We start from the raw sequence: 23764 nt of genomic DNA on the forward strand, positions 1-23764 counted from the left end.
ACAGGATAATCTCTAATAAAACAATGTCCAAAAGCATTATAATCAAACTGCTAAAGATAAAAGATTTTTGAAATATCTTGAAAGAAGTCAGTAAAACAAATGCCACAATACATATGAGAGATTAGTGGTTCAAATGTCTATTATTAGAAACCACATCTACAGAAAAGAGTGAGTCAATATTTTAAAGTCACAAAAGCAAAGAAGTGTCAACCCAGGACTTTGTATCCAGTGAAAACATCCTTCAAGAATAAAGGTAAAATAAACACATTGCAGATGAACAAAAAGTAAGAGAATTCATCACCGTAAGACTTGCTCTAAAAGAAATGCTAAAGGAAGTTTTTTCAGCTGAAGGGAAATCTGGAACTTTAGGAATAAAGGAAGAACTACAAAAATAGTTTGGGTAAATAGAATAGATTATTTTCTTCTTTAAATTATAAAAACATATGTATGAGCATTACAAGCAAAATTTGGGGGTTCTTTCCCCTTTATGAAGACGTACTTACTATATATAACAACTATAATACAGGGAGTCAGGTAAAAGAACCTACATGGTAATAAGGCTTCTATAGTAAGTCTTAAAATGTTAACTCTGTAGTAGACTGTGAGGAGTTAGGTGTGTATATTCTAATTCTTAGAGCAACTTTAATTTCATACTTAAAAATTAAACTTTAATTTTATACTTAAAGATACTTAAATTATCTTTCAGTAATGAAGCAAAATATATTTGAAGACTAAAAAAATAACACCAAAGATATAGCCAAAAGCTAACAGAAATTAAAATGAAATATACATACTAATGTATACAGTATAAAATATATACATATATTTAAAAATAACTATATTAAGTATATATAGTATAAATATATACACATACATACATTTACTCAAAAGTGAAGTTAAGAGACATGGAAGACTGAGTGACAAAGTCTAACCAACATCTAACTGGAGTCCCAGAGGAAAGAATGGAAAAAAAGGCAATATTCAAAAAGATCATGGTTAAGAATAATCCAGATATGATTTAAAAACACTTGTCCTCAGATTCAGGAAACTCAATGAAACTGAAGCAGAAAAATGGAAAGAAACCAACACCTAGGCATATCACAGGGAAACTGCAGAACAGCAGAGACAGGAGATCGTTTTAAAAGTGGGCCCAACTCGATGACCTACAGAAGAACAGATGACCCCATGGACTACAGCCCACCAGGCTCCTCTGTCCATGAGATTTTCCAGGCAAGGATACTGGAGTGGGTTGCCATTTCCATCTTTCAGTAACGAAGCAAAATATATTTGAACACAATTAATAAAAAAAAACATTTACCAAAAGATCTATCTCCTTTAGGCAGAAGAGACTTTTTTTTTTTTTTAATTTGAAAAAAGAAAAAGGAGAAGCAGTCTTCGTAATTCTGAATCCTTAATGAAATTGGCTTTCAGTTGAAAAGACAGTCTCAAAATAGCTTCTCATCCTCCTTTTTCAAGGACACTTACTCAGCAATTTGTTTCCTTAAACTGTTAACAATTTTGAAAGTATTAAACCACAAACAAATAGATGATCATTATTTCTCAGGTTCCCACCAAGAGGAATTGTTTTTTCCCATCTCACTGCTATTCCTCTGTCCAAGATTTAGGAGATACATTAATGACACAAGTATAAAAATGAAACATACTCTTTAGAAATTATATATTTTAAATACCATCCTTTTAAGGTAGTTTAAGTTATCTAGAGTTAAAAAACAAAAACAACAACAAAAGCTAGCCTTAATCCCTTCTAGGATTTGATATCTATAGTTTTTAAGACACTGTTTTAAATGAAACATCCAAGTAATAATCACAAGTAGGTAAATTTCTACACACACATATACTCTGTTTCTCACCATTAAATTTACCATTTATCTCTACAAGAAAACTGTGAGAGCTAGATGGATGCTTTGCCTCTAAACGTTATACATTAAAAAACAAACCAACCCAAAAGGACAGCGGCATCAGCAGTTTTTTAATCTCTCCAAGTCGATGTGTAGAACCAGACACAGCAATTAGATAACCACTAGGTAAAACCCCAAAATCCTAAGCACACATGCACAGCCAATCTATGTGAAGGTACCTTTACCAAACCAGGATACAAACAGGCAAAGGGAAACCGCCAACAGCCACACAACCTGCGTGGTTGTTACAGCTGTACGGAGAAAAGAGAAGAAAGCAACAAGTCATCAGAGCTGTGATGAGGAAAATCCCAAAGCAGCCAGTGGACATCCCCGGAAAGCAGAGAATTACAGTGTGAGGAAGCAGTGAAAACGGGGATGGCTTCTGCCCACTGTGGTGGCTATTGCGCGCTAGGGACCCGTGGTGAGAAAGTACAAAGGCCATTGAACAGTCTTGCCCCAAGAATTCTTGACACTGACCTGCTAGGGTTCCCATCCAGAACAGAGTCCCTCACCAAGGAGAAAGCTGAGAGAATAAAATCAAACTCTAGGAAACAAGGGACAAGAGAGTAAAGGAGGAGAAGGAATGGAAGGGAAGAGATGCAGGAAATTCTGAAGGAACAGGAGATCATATGTTTGAGGCCCATGTGAGCACAACTGAAGATAAAGAGTTCTTCAAGAGACAGAAGCTACCCTGGACCACGCCTCCTTCTAAAGGGTAAGGAATGCTCAGAACGCCATGTCAAAATGAGGTCAAGGGCACTAAGAAAATGACTCATGAGAGAATAAAATAGAACAGGATCAGCAAACTCAGATGAGCAGATAAATCAAGAAATAACTAAATCAAAAGAAAAGGCCACTTCAGAAATGAACACAAGAATACTTAAGAGACAAAGAAGATGTAAAGGAATAAAAAATTTTAATTAAAAAAAAAAAGAAACAATTCAAAACAAGTGATAAACTCTGAAAATGAATCCTATAGATATATTAAGAGTTCCTAAAGAAGAAAACAAAGAATGTTTAAGAATGTTTAAATCCATAGGTTCATGACATTTTTTTTTTAATCTGGTGATTATACAAATCTACATTTGTGATAAAACGATATAGAACTAAATACACACATACCAATGAGTACATATAAAACTGATAAAACCAGATGAAGGTAAGTGGGTTGTGTCAATTGTCAACTTCCTGCTTGTGAAACTGTTCTAAGGTTACGTAAGATGCTAGCACTGGAGGAATCCAGGGGAAGGGTGTATGGGATATCTGTATTATTTCTTACAACCGCATGTAAATTTACAATATTCTTTAAATGTTTAATTACAAAAAAAATCAAATCGGTTATTTCTAGAGAGTAGTAGGGATCACTTCTTTATTTTAAAACCTAGTAAAGAATCAAGCATTTACTCTCTTTCTTGTATGAACAGTATCAATGGTTAAGAAAATAGTAGATGAGGGAACCACTTCTTTATAAATTCTCAATTAATTAAAAAAAAAAAACTATTATATTCTCAACATCTTTCAACCCCCAATGAACTCGTGGATCTAGACACTAACATTAACAGGATTAACAGCAGGTAACATTATATAGAGAGAAAGATATTATGTGCCTTGTGGTGCCTTGTGGTGTAAGAACGTGTCACTATCTGAGGTCTTGCAATGGGGTCCAGGTGTAAGTCTGATCATGTCTATGGATCCAGACACCACTGGCAGGGAATGCACAGGACAGGAAGAAGAGTTGAGGTGCAACATGAAAGGGCAATCCAGAAAAAAACCCTGGATTCTTTCACAGATAAATTGTTGGGGGTGGGGGGGGAGTAGCAGACAGGGCCAGGGGCTGGGAAGGAGCAGGATCAGTTCAATTCAGTTCAGTTGCTCAGTTGTGTCCGACTCTTTGCGACCCCATGAATTGCAGCACGCCAGGCCTCCCTGTCCATCACCAACTCCCGGAGTTCACTCAAACTCATGTCCATTGAGTTGGTGATGCCATCCAGCCATCTCATCTTCTGTCGTCCCCTTCTCCTCCTGCCCCCAATTCCTCCCAGCATCAGAGTCTTTTCCAATGAGTCAACTCTTCGCATGAGGTGGCCAAAGTACTGGAGTTTCAGCTTTAGCATCATTCTTTCCAAAGAACACCCAGGGCTGATCTCCTTTAGAATGGACTGATTGGATCTCCTTGCAGTCCAATGGACTCGCAAGAGTCTTCTCCAACACCACAGTTCAAAAGCATCAATTCTTCGGCACTCAGCCTTCTTCACAGTCCAACTCTCACATCCATACATGACCACGGAAAAACCATAGCCTTGACTAGATGGACCATTGTTGGCGAAGTAATGTCTCTGCTTTTCAATATGCTATCTAGGTTGGTCAGATTATAACAGTCTTAACTAAGCCAAAAAAAAAATCTTAAAAGACACAAATTTGCTTTAAATGGGCAGGACTAAACATTGGCAGTCTTGGGGATACATGCCTGCTGATAATACTATAAAGAAATGCAAAGAAGTATCTAAAAAGTATGTTAAAGTATCAAGAAGTATCTTAAAAGGCAAGATAGGGACTTCCTTGGTGGTGCACTGGTCAGTACTCCAGGCTTCCAATGCAGGGGACACAGGTTCAATCCCTGGTCACAGAACTAAGATCCCACCTGCTGCATGGTGCAGCCAAACAACAACAAACAAACAACAACAACAACAACAAAACTCTTTTTAAAAAAAGCAAGATAGTGGCTACTTCAGGGACAGAGCAGGTGGTGATCAGGATGTGGCACATGGTTGGGGTTGCTATGGCAGGTGGCAAAATTCTAATTCCTGACTTAAGACAAGGTTACAGTGATGTTTGTTTTAGAGTAACACAGTAAAATGACTCACTTGATTTGTGTGATCTGTATTTGATTTTTCTTTTACAATGAAAAGGCTTTTCCTAAAAATGCAAAGTTATAGCCCTAGTGTTTCCTATCATGAGAGAACATTTATAACATTTAAAATAATTAATTTAATTACATTATTTTAAAGAATTATATGAAACATAAAATAATCACATGACTGTAAATATCTAAAAAAACTGCATGAAAGTAAATAATCTTATAAAATAATTACATTTAATATATACATAAGAGTAAACTACATTAATAAATTCCATCCAGCCAGTGAAACCTGGGGAAGCTTCTGAGGCCTATTTGTTATGTTAAAAATGAGATTAACAAGTGCTACTAGGTTTTAGGGGCTTCCCTGGTGGCTCAGCTGATAAAGAATCTGCCTACAATGTGGGAGACCTGAGTTCAATTCCTGGGTTGGAAAGATCCCCTGACGAAGGGAACTAAGAAACCACTCCAGAATTCTGGCCTAGAGCATTTCATAGACTGTATAGTCCATGCAGTCGCAAAGAGTTGGACACGACTGAGCAACTTTCACTTTCACTGAGTTTTAGTGACAAGCAAACACTCAGATGAGAGTTTCTTCTCAACTTACAAGAGCCCTGAGCCCGAGACTGTGTGATCTGATGTTTGGCCATGTACCACCTTGATTCACCTGCTTCACGTAAAGTCACCTAGTGGCCCATCTCCTCTCCTACACTCTTGGAAACACCAGGTTAAAAATAGGTCTAGTGCATGAGGGTATGCCAAGACCTAAGAGGAGGCTGAAAAAACAAAAACTTAGCTCCCTCAAATCACTGACAGGTTCATTTCACTCATTCCAGCCCTTTCTAATCATGCTTAAAAGGTTTGCTTTTCCATTATGAGCACTTAAGTGAGTGCCCAACACTATGACCGGGTAACAGCTGCTTCTCCTCGTCCTGGTTACCAGCACACACACTTCACTGTGGGTTTAACAGGGCACCAGCAGAGCCTAGTAATGATCAGCCTTTATGCCTAAAGCGCTCAGAGCTTCTCAACTGACAAGAGGCCTAGTATCTGAAAGCGCAAAATACAAAACTAAGTGCCCTCCCCCATCGGAACTCCCTATCACAAAACAAGACCTCACAGCCTGAGCTGTTCGCTCATCAACACTAAGCCAATCTGACCGCAAACCCCTTCAAAAAGGGGGACGGGGAGGACAGGGTATATCAGATACATAACAGACTTGTAATGTAAACTTGTGAGGAAAACCTTGCGATTCAGATGGAACTTGGTCATGTTTGTTAAAACACTGGGACTTCCCTGGTGGTCCCCTGGTTAAGACTCAGCACTCCCAATGCAGGGGGCATGGGTTAGATCCCTGGTTAGGGAACTAAGACCCCAAATGCTGCAAGGCAGCAGGACAAAAAATAAAACGAAAAATAAAGTAATATGAAATACATATATAAAGGAGGCCTGATTCTCCTATAAAATGGCTTGAGAGCAAGTTTGGTTTTACCTCATCTTTCCCCCTCACTACCCCAGGTTTTCTACATGAGTCAAACCAGGATGGTTAGCTCACAAGAGAGAACGGTGAAGCCAACATATAAAGATGAGATTCAGGCAGGAGTTGAAAGGAAACCTGTATAAGAAAGGAAGATTAGTGCTGAAGTCCTGTCTTCCAAGTCAGGGTCTTATTCAGTCTCCCTGGGGTCAGCTGACCCCGTTTCCTTTCCTCTCTCACCACCTCTTGCTTCTTCTGCATCCTTAGCCCTGTTCCGTGAACCTTCCGCTTTCCAGCTTACCTACCCCTCCCTCCTTCCCTTGTATGTTTTCTGCCTTCTCATGAGGCAGATGAGTAAATATATACCCAAATATACACAGACAGTAAAGAATCGGCCTGCAAAGCAGGAGACCTGGGTTCAACCCCTGGCTTGGGAAGATCTCCTGGAGGAGGGCAACCCCCTCAAGTATTCTTGCCCAGAGAATCCCATGGACAGAGGAGCCTGATGGGCTACAGTCCATAGGGTCGAAAAGAGTCAGACACGACTGAGTGACTAACACTTTCACTTTTCACTTTCACTTCAAATATACACAAACCTACTAAAATGTCTGCAACAGAAACCCTGAGCTCCCCTTACCACACAGGTGCTTCTAGAGGCCTTATCCACTGCTTCCATGACTCCCCTGGGTCCCCTCTAAGAGAGGGTTCACCCCAGATGTTAAGAACCAGGTTCTGGCCTCAATTTCTGTGATCATCCAAAGCAAAGGGCCCCTTTCATAAATGCTACTCTGATCATGTGAATTCAAGAATCCTTTAAAAGGATGCTCTCTCTCCATACCAACACCTGATGAGCCCAAGATTTTAAGAATAGAAGTAAATTGAAAAAAAAATACACATTTAACCCTCCATTCTAGAAATGCCTATAAGTAAAAGAAACCCAGAAGGGTTTAAAGCCCAGGTACAAGACAGCAGCTCAAGTCAGACTCCACACGTTAGACACTATCCCAGGTCTGTGATTTTCTTCAAGACACAGTGTCCCCGTCCATAGGCCTGTCCTAGGGGAAACCTATAGCAGGAAAATGGTGAGCTACCTGGGGGGAGGGGAAGGACTTGTAGTTTGGATTTTTCACCCAAGCTGTTTCTAATGAGCAGTAGAGAAATATGAGCCTGTTAAAACATTACTTACTGCCTGCTGGATGTCAGACTTCACCTGCTCACTCAACATGCCTTCAAAAACGAAGGAGTCACCAAACTTCTCAGCCTGAAGGAAAGAAGGGAAATAAAAATGCAGAAAAGTTTGCAGTAACACATTTCACAAGTGCCATGTTCTGTGTACGCTGCTCGAGTGGTTCTTCTTGTCCAAATGAACTTAATTTTGTCATATGACCTCCCAAAGGATTCAGAAATGACATTAAAGCATCTGGCTTCCTATTAAAACAGGTTAGTGTCACTTACAGAGCCCATTTTCATTTTAGGCTCATGTAGCTGATAAGGATGCAGACTGGAAGAGATTAGCTTTTGAGCCTGTGATTGTCTCTGTTGATGGAAACACATCTCCCCAAGTATTACAAATGACTTTGGAAAATAACAGGATTCTTTACATATCAGATCACATATCAACCTTTTCCTTTGTTCTACTCCAGGAATTTAGCTAAAAGAAGCAAATGGCACTGTTTGCTGATATTCTGACACATTCTAGCTCCACTAAGGTGTCTGCTGTGCTGATAAATCTCAAGTGGCCAACCTGAACACCAGGTGGAAATATGTATTTTAATCATTTTTATTTAACGTTACTGTCTCAAGTCTGTATCTACTTGGTTTTCTTTGCTGCATGTGGCCCCAGTGAGCAAATGTGCAAAGTAGCCTCTTGGTTTCCATGGTTCTACTCTTCCGGTTTTCTTCCTCCTTTTGGATTCTTCCTCCTCATCTCCTGAAATACGTGGGCTCTCCTTCTAGCCCCTAAAACACTGTTGCTCCCTGATATTCTACCTTGCCTCTCTGCTCGTCTTACTCTATTCCAGCGGCTCTTGGGCTCTGTGCAGTTGAGATCAGCTGGCAAACTTGTTGCCACTACACATCACAGCTCCCCAAGCCCAGAGCTTCTGATTCTGGAGGTCTGGAGTGAGGCAAAGGAATCTGCACATAAGAACAGCTAAGCTGGTGACTCTAACATAGGTGGTCTAAGAGATCCCACTTGAGAGACACAGACCTGCTGCTGGACAAACTCTGGCAATCTCATCATTTTAACCACTGCCAGCACTTCAAATGATGCTCAGATCTCTACCTGCATACATATCCTCTCCTCGCTAGATGAGCGTAACTTCCTGCTACATACCTGGATTTCAGGCCTTATGAACACCTCAAATTCTTTTTCCTGATTCAAGCTCATCAACTTTTTGCATCCCAGCTCTTCTTCCTGTATTCCCTTGTGGCGTCACCATGTCTAAAAACCCAGACCAGTCCCTCATTCAACAACATTGATCAAAGACCTACCAGATGCCCGCCTTTGGGCTACATGACATAGATACAAGGTCAATATTACATACGCATGGACTCTGACCTTAGAGCACTTAAATATGGAGCACTTAGAACAAAAGTCAAGTTGAAAAAAGAATGGAAGAAAATAAGTACAACTTTATGTGACATTGTAAAGTGGAGAGTACTGAGAAAAGTCTCTTTTTGAGAGAGCGGGCAGAGGAAGCCTCCCTGAGAAGGATATTTAAGATGAGATGACTCGAGAATGAGAAGGAGCCGGCCATTGCAAAAGGGGGACAGGCAGGAAATTTCAAGCAGGGGAGAGTATGGGCTGTGCCCCAAAGATGGTAAAGAGTGTCCAGTTCACAAAGAACAGAAACAAGAACAGCAGGATCAGAATGTGATGAGCAATGGAAGTGGGATGTAAAATGAAGCTGGAGAAATGGAAAAAACAAAAACAAAAAAACAACTGTAAAGTGGCATAAAAATATGAAGTATTTTATCCAAAGCCAGGGCTTTAACCCTTTTAGTTCCCTAGGCCCTTTTGGCAGTCGGGTGAAGTGTATAAAACAAAATCAACACAATTACAAAGAAAGCGAGTTATATCAAAATATTCGTAAAACAAATGTGTGCTATAGTAACACATACAGGTGTGTGTCTATATGTATATGTCTGCCTTTTTTTATTTTTTAATATATTAAATAAGATCTAGTGGCAGGTCTCATAATTATCATTTCTAAGGTGGGGATGGAGAAGGCAATCGCACCCCACTCCAGTACTCTTGCCTGGAAAATCCCATGGATGGAGGAGCCTGGTATGCTGCAGTCCGTGGGGTGGCTAAGAGTCGGACACGACTGAGCAACTTGACTTTCACTTTTCACTTTCATACATTGGAGAAGGAAATGGCAACCCACTCCAGTGTTCTTGCCTGGAAAATCCCAGGGACAGGGGAGCCTGGTGGGCTGCCATCTATGGGGTCACACAGAGTCAGACACGACTGTAGCGACTTAGCAGCAGCAGTAGCAAGGTGGGGATGAATACAAGTAATTTTAAGGTTAAGATCTCTGAGATAAGACTAATGTGACACAAAGTGTCTGTGATTTCTGCTGAGGACAAAGACACAGGCATTGCTGCCATTTCTGTACGACATTGTCTACTTCCTAATTAAAGGACATGCTCAATTTCAGTTAGAGGGTAACAGAAATCCAGATGTAGTATTCTATCATCCATGTTCCTACACATCCTAAATTCTACTCATTCTGTCTAATCTCGATGGAGAACCCTAGTCCATGGGAAACTTCCTGCCTTAGAAGCCATCTTCTAACTTCAGCAGACTATTAAGGAACTTGATCTAAGAGTATTCTCATGAAACAAAAAGTACAGAAACTTCTCACTAGGAATGGGATCAAAGCGGCAACCATTCTGTATATTTTAGGAAATGCCAAAGAAATGCAAAACCAAATTTGGAAGTTGTTCTGCTTTCAGCATTCACTCTGAATTTTTTTTTTTTTTAATAAAAAAGATGTTCTACCCTGAAACAAAAACAAAAACAAGGCAGGGACTCCACAAACTGAAAGCAAGGGAAGAATCTTTTGGTAAGAAAAATGGGAAACATATATATATGACAAGGATATTTGAGCCACTCAGAAGCTTCCGTCATCTAGAAAGCCTCCCTCTTCCTAGTGCCACTGAGTACAAACAGCTGCTTTCAGAACACTGCTCTGTGATTCAGCAGCCACAGCAGACACTGGAATTGCCGAAGGAAACCTCCTGTGTCTTCAGGCACTGGAATAAAACCACAAAAATGAAAAGCTGCACTTCTTCATCTATCACTTATGAATTACGCCATGCTTCCAAAACAGACGAACTATAATTTTTTGAGAGGGAAGAGTGGCCTTACTTTACATGCTGTTATCTCAAAAAGCCTGAGCGGACAGTGGCACCCTTTGGCATATTACAGCATTGACACACCAGAGCATCAAGGTTAAAAAGACAGGTGCTGGGGTCACACTGGCAAGGCCTGAACCACAGCATCACAACTAACCAGCTACGGGACTCAGGGCAAGATGCTTTGATAATCCCCCGTTTACCACCTGAAAAGTAACCTGCCTCGCTGGGTTTCTATGAAAACAACAATTAGATGAAACATATATAAAGTGCTTGGCACAGCACTGGGAACACAGTGAAAAGTGGTCAACTGATGAAGTCGTTCCTCCCCATCCCAATCCCGTTACCTCTGTCAAATAGCCAGTTGAGTTCACAAACTTCTCAAATTCAGCGTTACTGACTTCATAGGCATCCATGTAAAAGGCATCAATAGCAACTCTCCTCGCAGGTGCTTCCCCATCCTGCTTTATCTGAGGATCATCTGTGCCCATTGTAAACACACCGGCAGGGATGGGGACCATCTGCAGCGAAAGGGGAAACACAGGAAGTCAGGCCACTGCAGTCAGAGTAAACCCGGGCCAAGTGTAAAGTGCCAGCACGAGGTGAGCACCGGACGGGGAGCGAACCCCCGCCGCAAAAGCCACTGAGAGATGAGTAAGGTGACTCCACACTCCAGCGAACGGCTAGTCACAAAAGGAAGTGAAGAGTCTTTAGGACAGTAATATATCTAGAAAAAACTCTTCATAATATATATCTGCACACACACACACACACACACACACACACAAATAAATAAATGAAAAATAAAAAGGGCTTCCCTGGTGGTCCAGTGGCTAACACTCTGTGCTCCCAATGCAGGGAGGGGCAGGGTTCAATACCTGGTCAGGGAACTAGATCCCACATACTGCAACTAGGAAGTGGCGCAGCCAAATAAATAAATAATTAAAAAAAAAAAAAAAAAAACACACACCTGCACACACCATGGAAGCAGGTTTAGAGCAAGAGTCACCAAGCTCCTAATGACTGGAGGTCAGAGGCAGGGAGCATATTCCACTTGTTTATACATCTGAAGGAAATGGCACCCCACTCCAGTACTATGGCCTGGAAAATCCCAAGGACAGAGGAGCCTGGAAGGCTACAATCCATGGGGTTGCAAAGAGTCAGACACGACTGAGCGACTTCATTTCGCTTTACTTTATACATCTGTGCGTTTTCCTCCTTTACTATGTTCTTATTCCTTTTAAACTATTTTAAAAAGCAAATATAAAAATGCCACATGTAATATCTTTTAAAACCAACTCAGTCAATCGAGGTTGCCAATGATAATGGAAAAGACCTAAATCACTCAAATGGAAAATCTAAAACATTTACTAAAGGACTATGCCTTGTCCTTTTTTAACACCTTCGCAAAACTCTAACTGCAGTTACTTTGTTTCTATCTATTAGACAGTGTATTAAAAAGCAGAGACATCACTTTGCTGACAAAGATCCATATAGTCAAAGCTACAGTTTTTCCAGTAGTCATGTATGGATATGAGAGTTGAACTGTAAAGGCTGAGAACCAAAGAAATGATGCTTTTGAACTAGGGTGCTGGAGAATACTCTTGAGAGTCCCTTGGACTGCAAGGAGATCCAACCAGTCCATCCTAAAGGAGATCAGTCCTGAATATTCATTTGAAGAACTGATGCTGAAGCTGAAGCTCTAATACTTTGGCCACCTGATGTGAAGAGTTGATTCACTGGAAAAGACCCTGATGCTGGGAAAGACTGAAGGCAGGAGGAGAAGGGGGAACAGAGGATGAGATGGTTGGATGGCATCACTGACTCAATGGACATGAGTTTGAGCAAGCTCCAGGAGATAGTGAAGGACAGAGAAGCCTGGCGTGCTGTAGTCCGTGAGGTCGCAAAGAGTCAGACATGACTTAGTGACTGAACAACAACTGTTTTCTATAAATTCTAAACCCCGCGAGGGCAGCAAGAGAGGCTACCTTGTTCACATGTTGTCCTAGCACTAAACATAAGATCTGAGGATCACACCTAAAATTTTCAGTTAATAAACACAGGTCCAAGGTCAGCATCATTGGAGAAATGCAGACAAAATCTACAGTGAGATTCCACTTCACACCCACCAGCACAGCTGTAACCAGAAACACAGATAAGAACAAGTGTCAACAAGGATGAAGGAAACTTGCAACCCTTTATGTTGCTGGTAGAAATGTAAAGTAACACTGCTGCTTTAGAAAACAATGTCAGTTCTTCAAAAAGCTACATAAAAGAGTTAACACATGATCATGCAATTCCACTTCTAGGATTATACCCAAGATAAATGAATACATATATCCATGAAAAAACCTGTATAGTAATATTCATAGCAGCATTATTCATAATACCCCAAAAGTGGAAACAACCCAAATATTCATTTGTCCACTGATGAACGAATAACATGTCACACATCCACAAAATAGAAATCAGCCATAAAAAGAAACGAAGTACCACACAGGTGAACCTTGAGAACATGATGCTAAATGAAAGAATCCACTCACAAAAGGCTGTATATTGTATGATTCCATTTATACAAAATGCCCAGAGCTGAAGCCAAAGAGACAGAAGTAGATTAGTGATTGCCAGAGCCTGCAGGGAGGTGGGCAGAGGGAATAAGTGCTAATGAGTATGGGGTTTCTTTTCAGAGTGATGAAATGTCCTAGAATTAGTGATGATGCTTGTGGAAACCTTGTGTCTATACTAAAACACACACTAAATTGTAAACTTTCCAAGGGTGAATTTTATGACATGTCATTTGTATCTCAATTTCTAAACAGCAACACAATCATACCATCTATCAGAAATATACTCTGCAGACACAGTGTCTTACATGCTAATCATTTGAGTGAAAAAACAATTCACTCACTTCTCAGCAGATTAGGATCTGTCAGATCTCTGATCTAGAAAACAAAAGTTTGACTTGAGGAAAGGAAAAAAAAGAAACTAAAGAGTAATAGCTAGTAGGAACAAAAACAGAAAACGTGGCTTAGCAATAAGAGCAGAAAAGTTCGAAAAACAAGATCAGAAGTAACAGAAAGTAATGATCAGTAATCATGGTTTCCTACGCTCTATTTCCACTCTCTTTACTGGTGGTTGCTTTCAATTTTGTGCATGTATTTCCCAATGAAAATGGAGCTGCTTTCATCTATGACATAAGTAATAAATGTTTTAATGTCCAATGTATTATTATTAAGAAGTCATCCCGACCTCGCCCATCTGCTAATCCCAACAGTATAGCAATCACCCAGTTTTACTGGGTCACCTAAATATATACCCTTCTCATCTCTCCCCTTTTCTGTTCTTCAATAAATGCAGTAGCCTCACAATTGGCTCCTTTGCCTCCAGCTTCATACTTTCACATTTCTACTAGCTCCTCTCTAAGCCACCAACCCTCCACTCAAATCATTCATACAACAAATATCCAAGCCCCTACTGAACCTTCCAAAATATGTCTTCTATATCCAACACAATTTATTGAAGCTCTGCTTGGAACAGAAAAAGGTGGGAAACAACCGAAATATTCTTCAGTATTGGAATGATTAACTAAGCTGTGGGCCACTCATAAAATGGAAAATTAAGCAGCCACAAGAAAAGAAAAAGAAGGAAAACTGAGGGAGAAAAGAAGACAGTTTTAATATATAGATATGGAGAGATCACCTTCACTTTTCACCTTCATGCATTGGAGAAGGAAATGGCAACCCACTCCAGTGTTCTTGCCTGGAGAATCCCAGGGACAGGGGAGCCTGGTGGGCTGCCGTCTATAGGGTCGCACAGAGTCGGACACGACTGAAGCGACTTAGCAGTAGCAGCAGCACCAGGATAAAGGGATAAGGAATGGAGAGGACAATGACCAATTCATGCCCAATTCATGTTGATGTATGGCAAAAAACTATCACAATATTGTAAAATAATTATCCTCCAATTAAAATAAATAAACTTTAAAAAAAAAAAAGAAAGCATGGTATGTTATCATTTGTGTGAAAAGGAGGTGAGGGGGAAAATATAGATTCACATCTTCTTTTTGTATTTGCTTACATTTGCAGAATACCGCTCTGGGAAGATATTCAAAAAACACATGCAGTGGTTGTCAGAAGGTAAGGTTATTACGTAAGTGGAAAAATTTTCACCATACACCCTTCTACACAATTATTTTTTAATTTTAAAACCATGTAATGTACTCTCTATTCAAAAAAACAGTATAGTGTCAATTTGATTATGCCATTTTCCTACTTAAATTCTTTAGGGTTCTTCCATCACCTTTCAGAGTAAAATATCGAAGCATAGAGCCCATCTCTCTCACCCTGGACTCTATCTGTACTTCTCTCTGTTAATGACATCCATGTTCAAGGATCATCTCCTACAGAAAGCCTTTCCTGCCTGCATTTCCCTCTGCTGGCTCTGCATACATCTCTCATTAGGGGTCCTTTGTTAAACACCATTCTATCCCAACACCTGCCCTTGATCCCAGGCTCCTTGGGGACCAGAAATAAAGTTTTCATTTCTATATCCCCAGCTCCTAGTATGGTGCATAATTCAAGGAAGGAAGGAAGGATGGAAGGGAGGAAGGAAGATGGGGAGGAAGAAACTTCATTGACTGAACAGATGACTTCACAAGTACAATGAAAAATGTATCATCTGAATTATTCCTAATTATAAAAATTCTCAGGGAGGGAGGTGGGAGAGGGGTTCAGGATGGGGAACACATGTATGCCCGTGGCGGATTCATGTTGATGTGTGGCAGAACCAATACAATATTGTAAAGTAATTAGCCTCCAATTAAAATAAATAAATTTAAATTAAAAAAAATTCTCCTTCTTCTATAACACCATCCCAGACATGGGTAGTGTGTCTGCATCACAGTGAAACCTGCTGAACAGACTCTGCTCAGAGACTGAACTAGGTTCCCACATTATTCTCATCATTTGTCAAGCGTCTGGGACACAAGATCCCTTAGTCCTAAGGTGAGAAATCAGAATGTTAAGCAGCTCTGCAAAGAAGTAGAAAAATAGAAGCCTGCAGATGAAAGCTTAAAATGATTATTAAAATGATCTAATAGAAGGTTTCATGTCTCATAAAGGACTTAAAGGAAAAACAAGCTTCCAGCAGCAGACAAGGAGGTCCTTTTCTAAGAACACTTGTTCATACCTTCCTACAAACACAAGGGCCACAGGAAGCTGTGGGCTTCATTGTATCGAATGAAGTTTTACAATTATCTCAGTTTCTCATCCCACTCTCCCTCCAGGTGAGTACCAACAATGCCAACACAATCACGACTTCCACTGTGGACTCCTGGCCTGGTTGGGTTTTTTTCCCTCTGTTTTTCATTGACTGTCAGAGATAACCCACACTGAAGAAGCCAAGTTTTCATTCTGGAGGCGACAGACAAAAATAGCCCACAAAACTCTGACTGGATCATAATTCCCAAATTATACTAATGAAGTGAAATCTCGGTCCTGCAAATGTAAAGTGCTGTTCCATTGAAACCTGGAGCATCAGGTCTCACAGTCGTAAGCCAAATACAAGCAAGCAAGCAATCGCTCAGTTGTATCCCACTCTTTACAATCCCATGGACTGTAGTCTACCAGGCTTCTCTGTCCATGGGATTTTCCAGGCAAGAGTACTGGAGTGGGTTGCTATTTCCTTCTCCAGGGGATCTTCCTGACCCAGGGATCGAACCCAGGTCTCCTCGGTTACAGGCAGACACTTTACCCTCTGAGCTACCAGGGAAGCCAAATACAAAGAACCACTTTAACCACATCTTCAAGAAAGGTCCAGGTTCAAACAGTCCATTCCTCCTTGGCAGTCAGCTCAAACCCCGCTGCCGCCACAGTTCCTGCTACTGCCAAGCCAAAAGCACACGTGAAGTCAAAGTGACCCTCTTACCACTAGGACTTCATTCGGGCTACACACTCTGCCCAGGTGCAGTGAACATCTATTATTTCTGCTCACCTGGCACCCATTCCTTCCTGTTCTTCTAAGAGCAAGTGACATCTTTTAAAACCACTTCTTCAGCTGAGAGTATGACGCTGGGTGTTGGGGGGGAGCTGAATAACTGCTCCACCTCCCGTGACTCAGGTCTGATGATTTTCATCACCACATTCTTTTGACCATAGGGATACAATTAGAGACAGACACACAACCCAACCACAGTTAATCTCAGAACTTCTGCTGGTGCTATAAGGGGAAAAAACCTCTTTCTTCCAGTTTTTTTATCAGTAGAAAGGATGCTAAAGCTGAAACTCCAATACTTTGGCCACCAGATGCGAAGAACTGACTCATTTGAAAAGACTCTGATGGTAGGAAAGATTGAAGGCAGGAGGAGAAGGGGACAACAGATGAGATGGTTGGATGGCATCACTGACTCAATGGATATGAGTTTGAGTAAACTCTGGGAGTTGGTGATGGACAGGGAGGCCTGGCGTGCTGCAGTCCATGGGGTCGCAAAGAGTTGGAACTAAGAAGGGATACTACCCGAACGTGAAGCCTACACAGAAGAAAGAAGAGCTGCCAAGAGAGAGCCAGAAGGAGAGACCTGGAGATGCTGCCTGAGGTCCTGGATCCAGCTGTGTCTGGGGCCACAGCTGCACTTGAACTTCCCAGTCATGAGAGCCCCTCCCCCAGTTTTTTATCATTCTTGAGAGTCCCCTGGACAGCAAGGAGATCAAACCAGTCAAGTCTAATGGAAATCAACCCTGAATATTCATTGGAAGAACTGATGCTAAGGATGAAGCTCCCAATATTTTGGTCACCTGAAGCAAAGAGCAGACTCACTGGAAAAGACACTGATGCTGGGAAAGACTGAGGGCAGAAGAGAGTGGCAGAGGATGAGACGGTTGGATGGCATCACCAATTCAATGGACATGAGTTCGAGCAAACTCCGGGAGATAGTGAAGGACAGGGAAGCCTGGCATGCTGCAGTTCATGGGGTCAAAGAGTTGGACACGACTTAGCAACTGAACAACAATAACAAGAAGCTAGTTTTAAGAATCTTTTCTTTCACTTGCCTCTGTGGGTTGTTTGTTTTTTTAACAGAGAAAGTGAGCTATGTTTAAATATTATAACAGTTACCTCGTATGCTGCTGGCATACTCATATGCACAGCTTATAAAGTAAAAAACCTAAACTTTTAAAGTCAGCTCTGAAATAGATGCATTTTCATCAGTACATTCACTAGGTCTGGTCTTCTGAAATGAGGTAAGTCAAAGAATTGAGATTATTGTTAAAGAACAAACTCAACATGTCAGCAGCAAATTTCAGTTAAAGTAACCTGGAAACCAATGTTCCCATAACTGCAGTACAAAGTTTGGGCTTTTGTTTTATACACAAAAACAAAATTAACTTATATGCAGCTCTTTTGTGTAGCACTCTCCTTTTCCCCTCTTTCCTCTCCTCAAACCTAAGCAAAAAGCTAAAAACTCTGGAGGAAGCTGAGTGTACAAGAGAACCAAGCTCCTTGGTTCTGCCCACAAAGTGCTGCCTTAACTATCTATGTAGGACTTATCTACCTCCATCATCCTCTCACTCTACTGCCACTAATCGCAGATGAAATGACATTAAAGTCCCTTTAAGCCCTGTGAGTTTATGATTCTATTCGGCCTCAGTTGTTACATCTGTAAACTAGGGGATAATATCTCACAGGACCCTTGGGAGGATGAGAGACAGCAAAAAGACTATTTGCCAAAGGTTTCTTTAAAAAGTATCTGATACCCTTTATTCCCTTGGCAGTTTGTCAGTACTGTAGCCAGTAACAACAAAAAGGTAAGATCATTCCAGAAATTGTTATACCATCCTTAAATGTGTAAAGCACTCAGAGGACACAGAGATTAAAGCAGGACTAAAAAATTGCTTCCCGTGCAGAATGAGACATCAAACAATTACACAAATAACACTACTTTAAAGAAAATATACACGTTTCCCTCAAACAATGACAAAATACTTGAGAACACAGAGAAAAACACTACTTCTTCCTGGAAGAAAGGGGTCATAGAGGAGAGGGCATTCAATCCCGCCTTGACACCCGGGTCAGCATTACCCTATCAAACCATTCTCAGACAGGAAATCAACTGACTTCACCTATACAAACAGAGATGGCACATACAATTTTATCATCTCATTATCCTCAATGTCACATCAACTATTGTAAATGATACATGGAAATTAAAATATTTTGATACCTTTTAATAAAATAATCAGCAGTGTAGAACACTGTTAGAAAAGCTTTCTCAAAGAGCATTGTATATTTTGTTAACTGGAGGGAACTTAAGTAAAATTTGAAAGTGTCTCTATTGTTTCCCAGACAATTCTTGCTGCCTTAACTTTCTAGTGAAACTAAATTCCTTGAGAGTAAAGCCTAGTGCTATTTACCTCTTTGCATACCTCATCTTGCCAAGTGCTCATTAAATTAAAATTAAAAAACAACAAACTCACACCTAAAAGGTGTTACATGAAATAGGGTGAAAATGTCACCCCCAGAAACCTTAAATTACTTACATTTCCTAGAATACACCAATGCATTTGTACAATGATTTGTCTGTACCCATGCCATTCTCCTTCTTGCAAGGTCCTTCAAGCTGCCCCGCCATCCCCAACTGCTGAAAACGTTTCCTCCAAAGCCTAGCTTAATGCATCTTTTTCTTTGAGCACCTCCTGACTTGTCCAGGAAGAAAGAATCCTTTCTTCCTCTCCAACTGCTTTGTACATACTCCTCCTAGAGCGCAGTCACAATAGAAAAATGATGCTTGCATGTACTCATGAATCTGTGTATGTGAGAGAGAGAGACAGAGAATAACGAGAGACCTACCAACAAGTAAATGCCTTGAGGTAAGGCATAAATCTTTCTTTTCTTTATGCCCATTACACAGGACACAGTCTTACATGTGTGTCAAATAAAAATTTGTTGAATTAAACTAAATAAAGCAAAAACAGATTCAATACGACCTCAATCAAAATCCCAGCAGGTTATTTGATCAATAACAATAATACAATACTCAAGTTTGTAGGTAGAGGCAAAAGATCTAGAGAACCAACACAATATTGATGAGCAAAACAAAGTTGGAGGAAAGATATTATGCAACTTCAAGACGTACTATAAAACTACAGTAACCAAGACAAGCACTGGTTAAAGAACATACAACTAGGTGAATGGAACTGCAGAGAGACCAGAAATAGACCTCCATAAACACAATCAAATGATCTTTGACAAAGGAGCAAAAGCCATACAGCAGAGCTACAGCGGTCTTTTCAACAAATGTTGGTACAACTGGACATCCACATGGAAACAAACAAAAAATCTAGACACAGACCACTCTTCAAAACACAATGTCAAGGAATTGTGAAGACAAGCAACAGACTGGCAGAAAATATTTGCTGATGACACATCTGACAAAAGACTGTTATCCAAAAAAAAAAAAGACTGTTATCCAAAGTAAGCAACCTTTAAAACTCAACTATAAGAAAACAATCTGATAAAAAAGGCCAAGACCTTAACAGACACCTCATCAAAGAAGATATACAGGTGGCAAAGATGCTCAGCATGTCAACCAAAAAACGCAAATTAAAACAAGATACCATTATAACACATCTTAGAATGGCTAAAACTGGACACACTGACAATACCAAATGCTGACAAGGGTGTGTAGCAACAGGAACGCTCATACACTGCTGGTAAGAATGCACAATGGGACACACACTTCAGAAGACAGTTTGGCAGTTTCTTACAAAACTAAACATACTCTTGCTATATGACCCAATAATCACATTCCTTGGAATTTACCCAAGGAGCTGTAAATTTTATATACACACAAGAAACCTTCACCCAGATTTTTATAGCAGCTTTATTCATAATTGTCAAAACTCAGAAGGAAGCAAAATGCCCCTCAGTAAGTGAATGGATAAAGTGTGGTACATCCAGACAATGCATCGTTATTCAGCACTAAAAATAAATGAGCTATCAAGCTATGAAAAGGCATGGAGGAAACTTAAATGCATATTCCTAAATGAAAGAACTCCATCTGAAAAGGCTATATATAGCATGATTCCAAATATATTACAGAAAAGGCAAAACTTAAGGATACAGTAAAAAGATAGTGGTTGCCAGTGGGGAGGAGGAAGAGGGATGAATAGGCAGAGCACAGAGGATGTTAAGGGCAATAAAATATTCTGCATGATACTATAGTGATGAATATATGTCACTGTACATTTGTCTAAACCTATAAAACGTTCAACACCAAGAGCAAACCCTAAAGTATATTACAGTTGATTGCTGAACAACACAGGTATGAACTGCGAGGGTACAATCATACGTATTTTTTTTCCAAAAGATACATACTTCAGTACTGTCATACATGATCTGCAGTTTGTGGAATCCTGGAATGCAGAACTGCAGATATGGAGGGCCAACTATAAAGTTATACAAGGATATCTGATTGCACAAGGAGCCAGTGTCCCTAACCTATATATTTTTAAAGGGTCAAGTGTAATGACTTTGGGTGATTATGATATATCAATGTAGGTTTATCAGTTGTAATAAACGTATCACTGTAGTGGAGGATGTTGATAATGGGAAAGGCTATGCATGTGTTGAGGCAGGGAATTCACAGGCAATCTCTTTACCTTCCTCTCAATTTTGTTCTGAACCTAAAACTGCTCAAAAAGAAAAATCCTTTTTCTAAAAGAAGAAAGAAAATTAAGAGGAAAAAGTGTTATCACTAGGACCACGTATCTCTCCCATAATACTGGACTTCCAAAATTCAGAATAAATCGGTGTCAGAATGAGACTAAAGTCATTTGCACATAAACTAAAACATTGGAAACCAAGGAAAACAGAGAGACAAAGAATAGCCTCCTAAGAAGTCCTTCGTCTTGATAAGAAGTCCATTTCATGTTCAAGAATTAAGTTTAGGAGTCCTTCAAGGCTTGTGAGCTGTGTTCTCAACAATTGTTAATTTACTAATAACCTGAGATGCAGCCAAACATTATAGAAACTGAATGGAAGTAAAAATGAACATAAAATAAATGCATGAAAACAAAATATAATTAATTTAATTAATGTTTAAAGTGAATGCAAGATATGGCCAAAGATGACCCATACAATACTCAATCTGCACATGAAACCACTCTAAAGGGCTCAAAAAAAAGCATATCTTAAAAATGTAATTCAAAAGATACCTACATCCAATTCTGGGATCAATCAGACACTGGACCTTTTAAAATGAGGAATGTTCAGTACTGTCCAGAAGGTCCTTGGTAAAGTTTGACACAGACCAGTGTACATGCAAATAAGACAACAACCCTGTCACAGAGCAGAGCAACAGATGGCTTTCTCACAGGAGAGACAGACTATCAATTACCATTCAAGTTAGAGGAATATGGCCAACACACACTGTAATTGTAACCAAAGCTCCTTACCACACAAAAGATAAATGCTAATAATTCAGGGCATCCTTTGAGGAACAACAAAAATTTAAATGCCAATAATTACAATACAGGATGGAAAAACAAAAAGAAGTCCAGCTACCAACCTCCTAACACTCTATACAGAGTCACGAGATTATGGTCCTGACCCCCATCACTCTTACAACCTACTTGGGGCGAGACACCAGCAGACAAGTATCTTTGGTAATCATTATATCAGAGTAAACAGACACTACTGTGTCAGCATATGGAAATACTGACGGGACAGAAAGGAAAGCGATTCGGAAAGGTCTGCAGGAGACTTCCCGGGCGGCTCAGTGGTAGAGTCTGCCTGCCAGTGAAGGAGACCCGGGTCCCATCCCTGAGTTAGGAAGATCCCCTGGAGAAGGAACTGGAAACCCACTCTAGTATTCTTGCCTGGGAAATCCCACAGAGAAGTCTGGCAAGCTACAGTCCACTGGGTTACAAGAGTTGGACACGACTTAGCAACTCAACAACAACAACTACTACTACTGTTTTACTTAGTTCTCCACATGTGCTAAAGTGCTAAGGACAGCAGAATAAATAGGACAAGTCCTCAAGAGGCAGAATCTACAGTAAGAGACTACCAGTAAGTATACAACAATGTTACAGATACTGACACCCAGTGTCCTGATTGCTTCACAATTAATGAGAGGAACCTAGGACTCCTCTGTCCATGGAATTTTCCAGGCAAGAATACTGGAATGGGTTGCCATGGCCTACTACACTGGATCTTCCCAACCCAGGGATCAAACCCGTCTCCTGCATTGGCTGATGGATTCTTTACCCTGGCACCACCTAGAAGTCTAAACCTACATCTGTCTAACTTAAAATTCGGAGAACCTCATCAAGAAGACGGGGTTGAAAGAAGAGGAAGTAGGAAATAAAAGACAAGAAAAGGCGAGACAACTGTCCTCAAACCAAACTACCTAATGCTCAGAATTAGGCAGAGCCCCAAGACCCAGCTGTTTTGGAGGGCGGAGGAACTTCTCATCAAACTAGATCAGCCAGTGCGCGACTTGGCGATGTGATTACAATCTTTACTTGCCCTCCTTCAACCACTTGGTTTATCCATCCCAACCCTGTCGAGGAACCTGGCGAGCCCCATCCATCATTAGGGAATAGAGAGAGCACCTTGGTTGGTGGGGATGGCCGCCCTCCGGGGACCGAGCCCGGGGCGTTCGCCTCCCGGGAGTATCGGTGCGCGGCTGCCGAGCTTCCCTGGGCCCCGGGCCGCTGGGGATTGCCACAACCGCAGGAGCCCACGAGGGACGGCGCGCCTGCCTCGGGCCCAGCCTCTTCGCCCCCCGCCGCCCAGCCTAGCAGCAAGAACAGCGACAACAAGAGGACGAGAGTGAGCTCGGCGCCGCATCCTCGAGCTGGCCCTAGCGCGGGCGCAGCCATGTTGTCCTGCGAGCCATGTGACCTTGTAGGTCACGTGTCCCCGCCCTCCTTAAAGGGGCCAAGCCCCAGGCTGACTTGAGAAGTGGCCTTGAGAGCTGTCCTCTCTCCACTTCTCTCCAGGTCAGGTCAGTTCAGTTTAGTTCAGTCGCTCAGTCGTGTCTGACTCTGCGACCCCATGAATCGCAGCACGCCAGGCCTCCCTGTCCACCACCAACTCCCGGAGTTCACTCAGACTCACGTCCATCAAGTCGGTGATGCCATCCAGCCATCT

General features: G+C 41.0%; 1 protein-coding gene across 2 annotated transcripts in view; it reads right to left on the bottom strand.

Moving 5' to 3' along the window:
• SUMF1 (sulfatase modifying factor 1) overlaps positions 1–23531 on the bottom strand; it is a 95110-nt gene extending 71579 nt beyond the window's left edge. The window contains exons 1-3 of one of the 2 annotated variants that reach the window (XM_027522785.1): positions 23224–23531; positions 10963–11136; positions 7440–7514 (exon numbers count right to left, since the gene is read on the bottom strand). In XM_027522785.1, the coding sequence (XP_027378586.1) occupies positions 7440–7514; positions 10963–11136; positions 23224–23493 (519 nt within the window). In that variant the 5' untranslated portion in view covers positions 23494–23531. The remainder of the gene's footprint in view (positions 1–7439; positions 7515–10962; positions 11137–23223) is intronic. The other variant, XM_027522786.1, reaches the window with a different exon arrangement.
• Positions 23532–23764: the final 233 nt, after the last annotated feature.

Source organism: Bos indicus x Bos taurus, chromosome 22 (assembly GCF_003369695.1).
Source record: "Bos indicus x Bos taurus breed Angus x Brahman F1 hybrid chromosome 22, Bos_hybrid_MaternalHap_v2.0, whole genome shotgun sequence".
Lineage (NCBI taxonomy): Eukaryota > Metazoa > Chordata > Mammalia > Artiodactyla > Bovidae > Bos > Bos indicus x Bos taurus.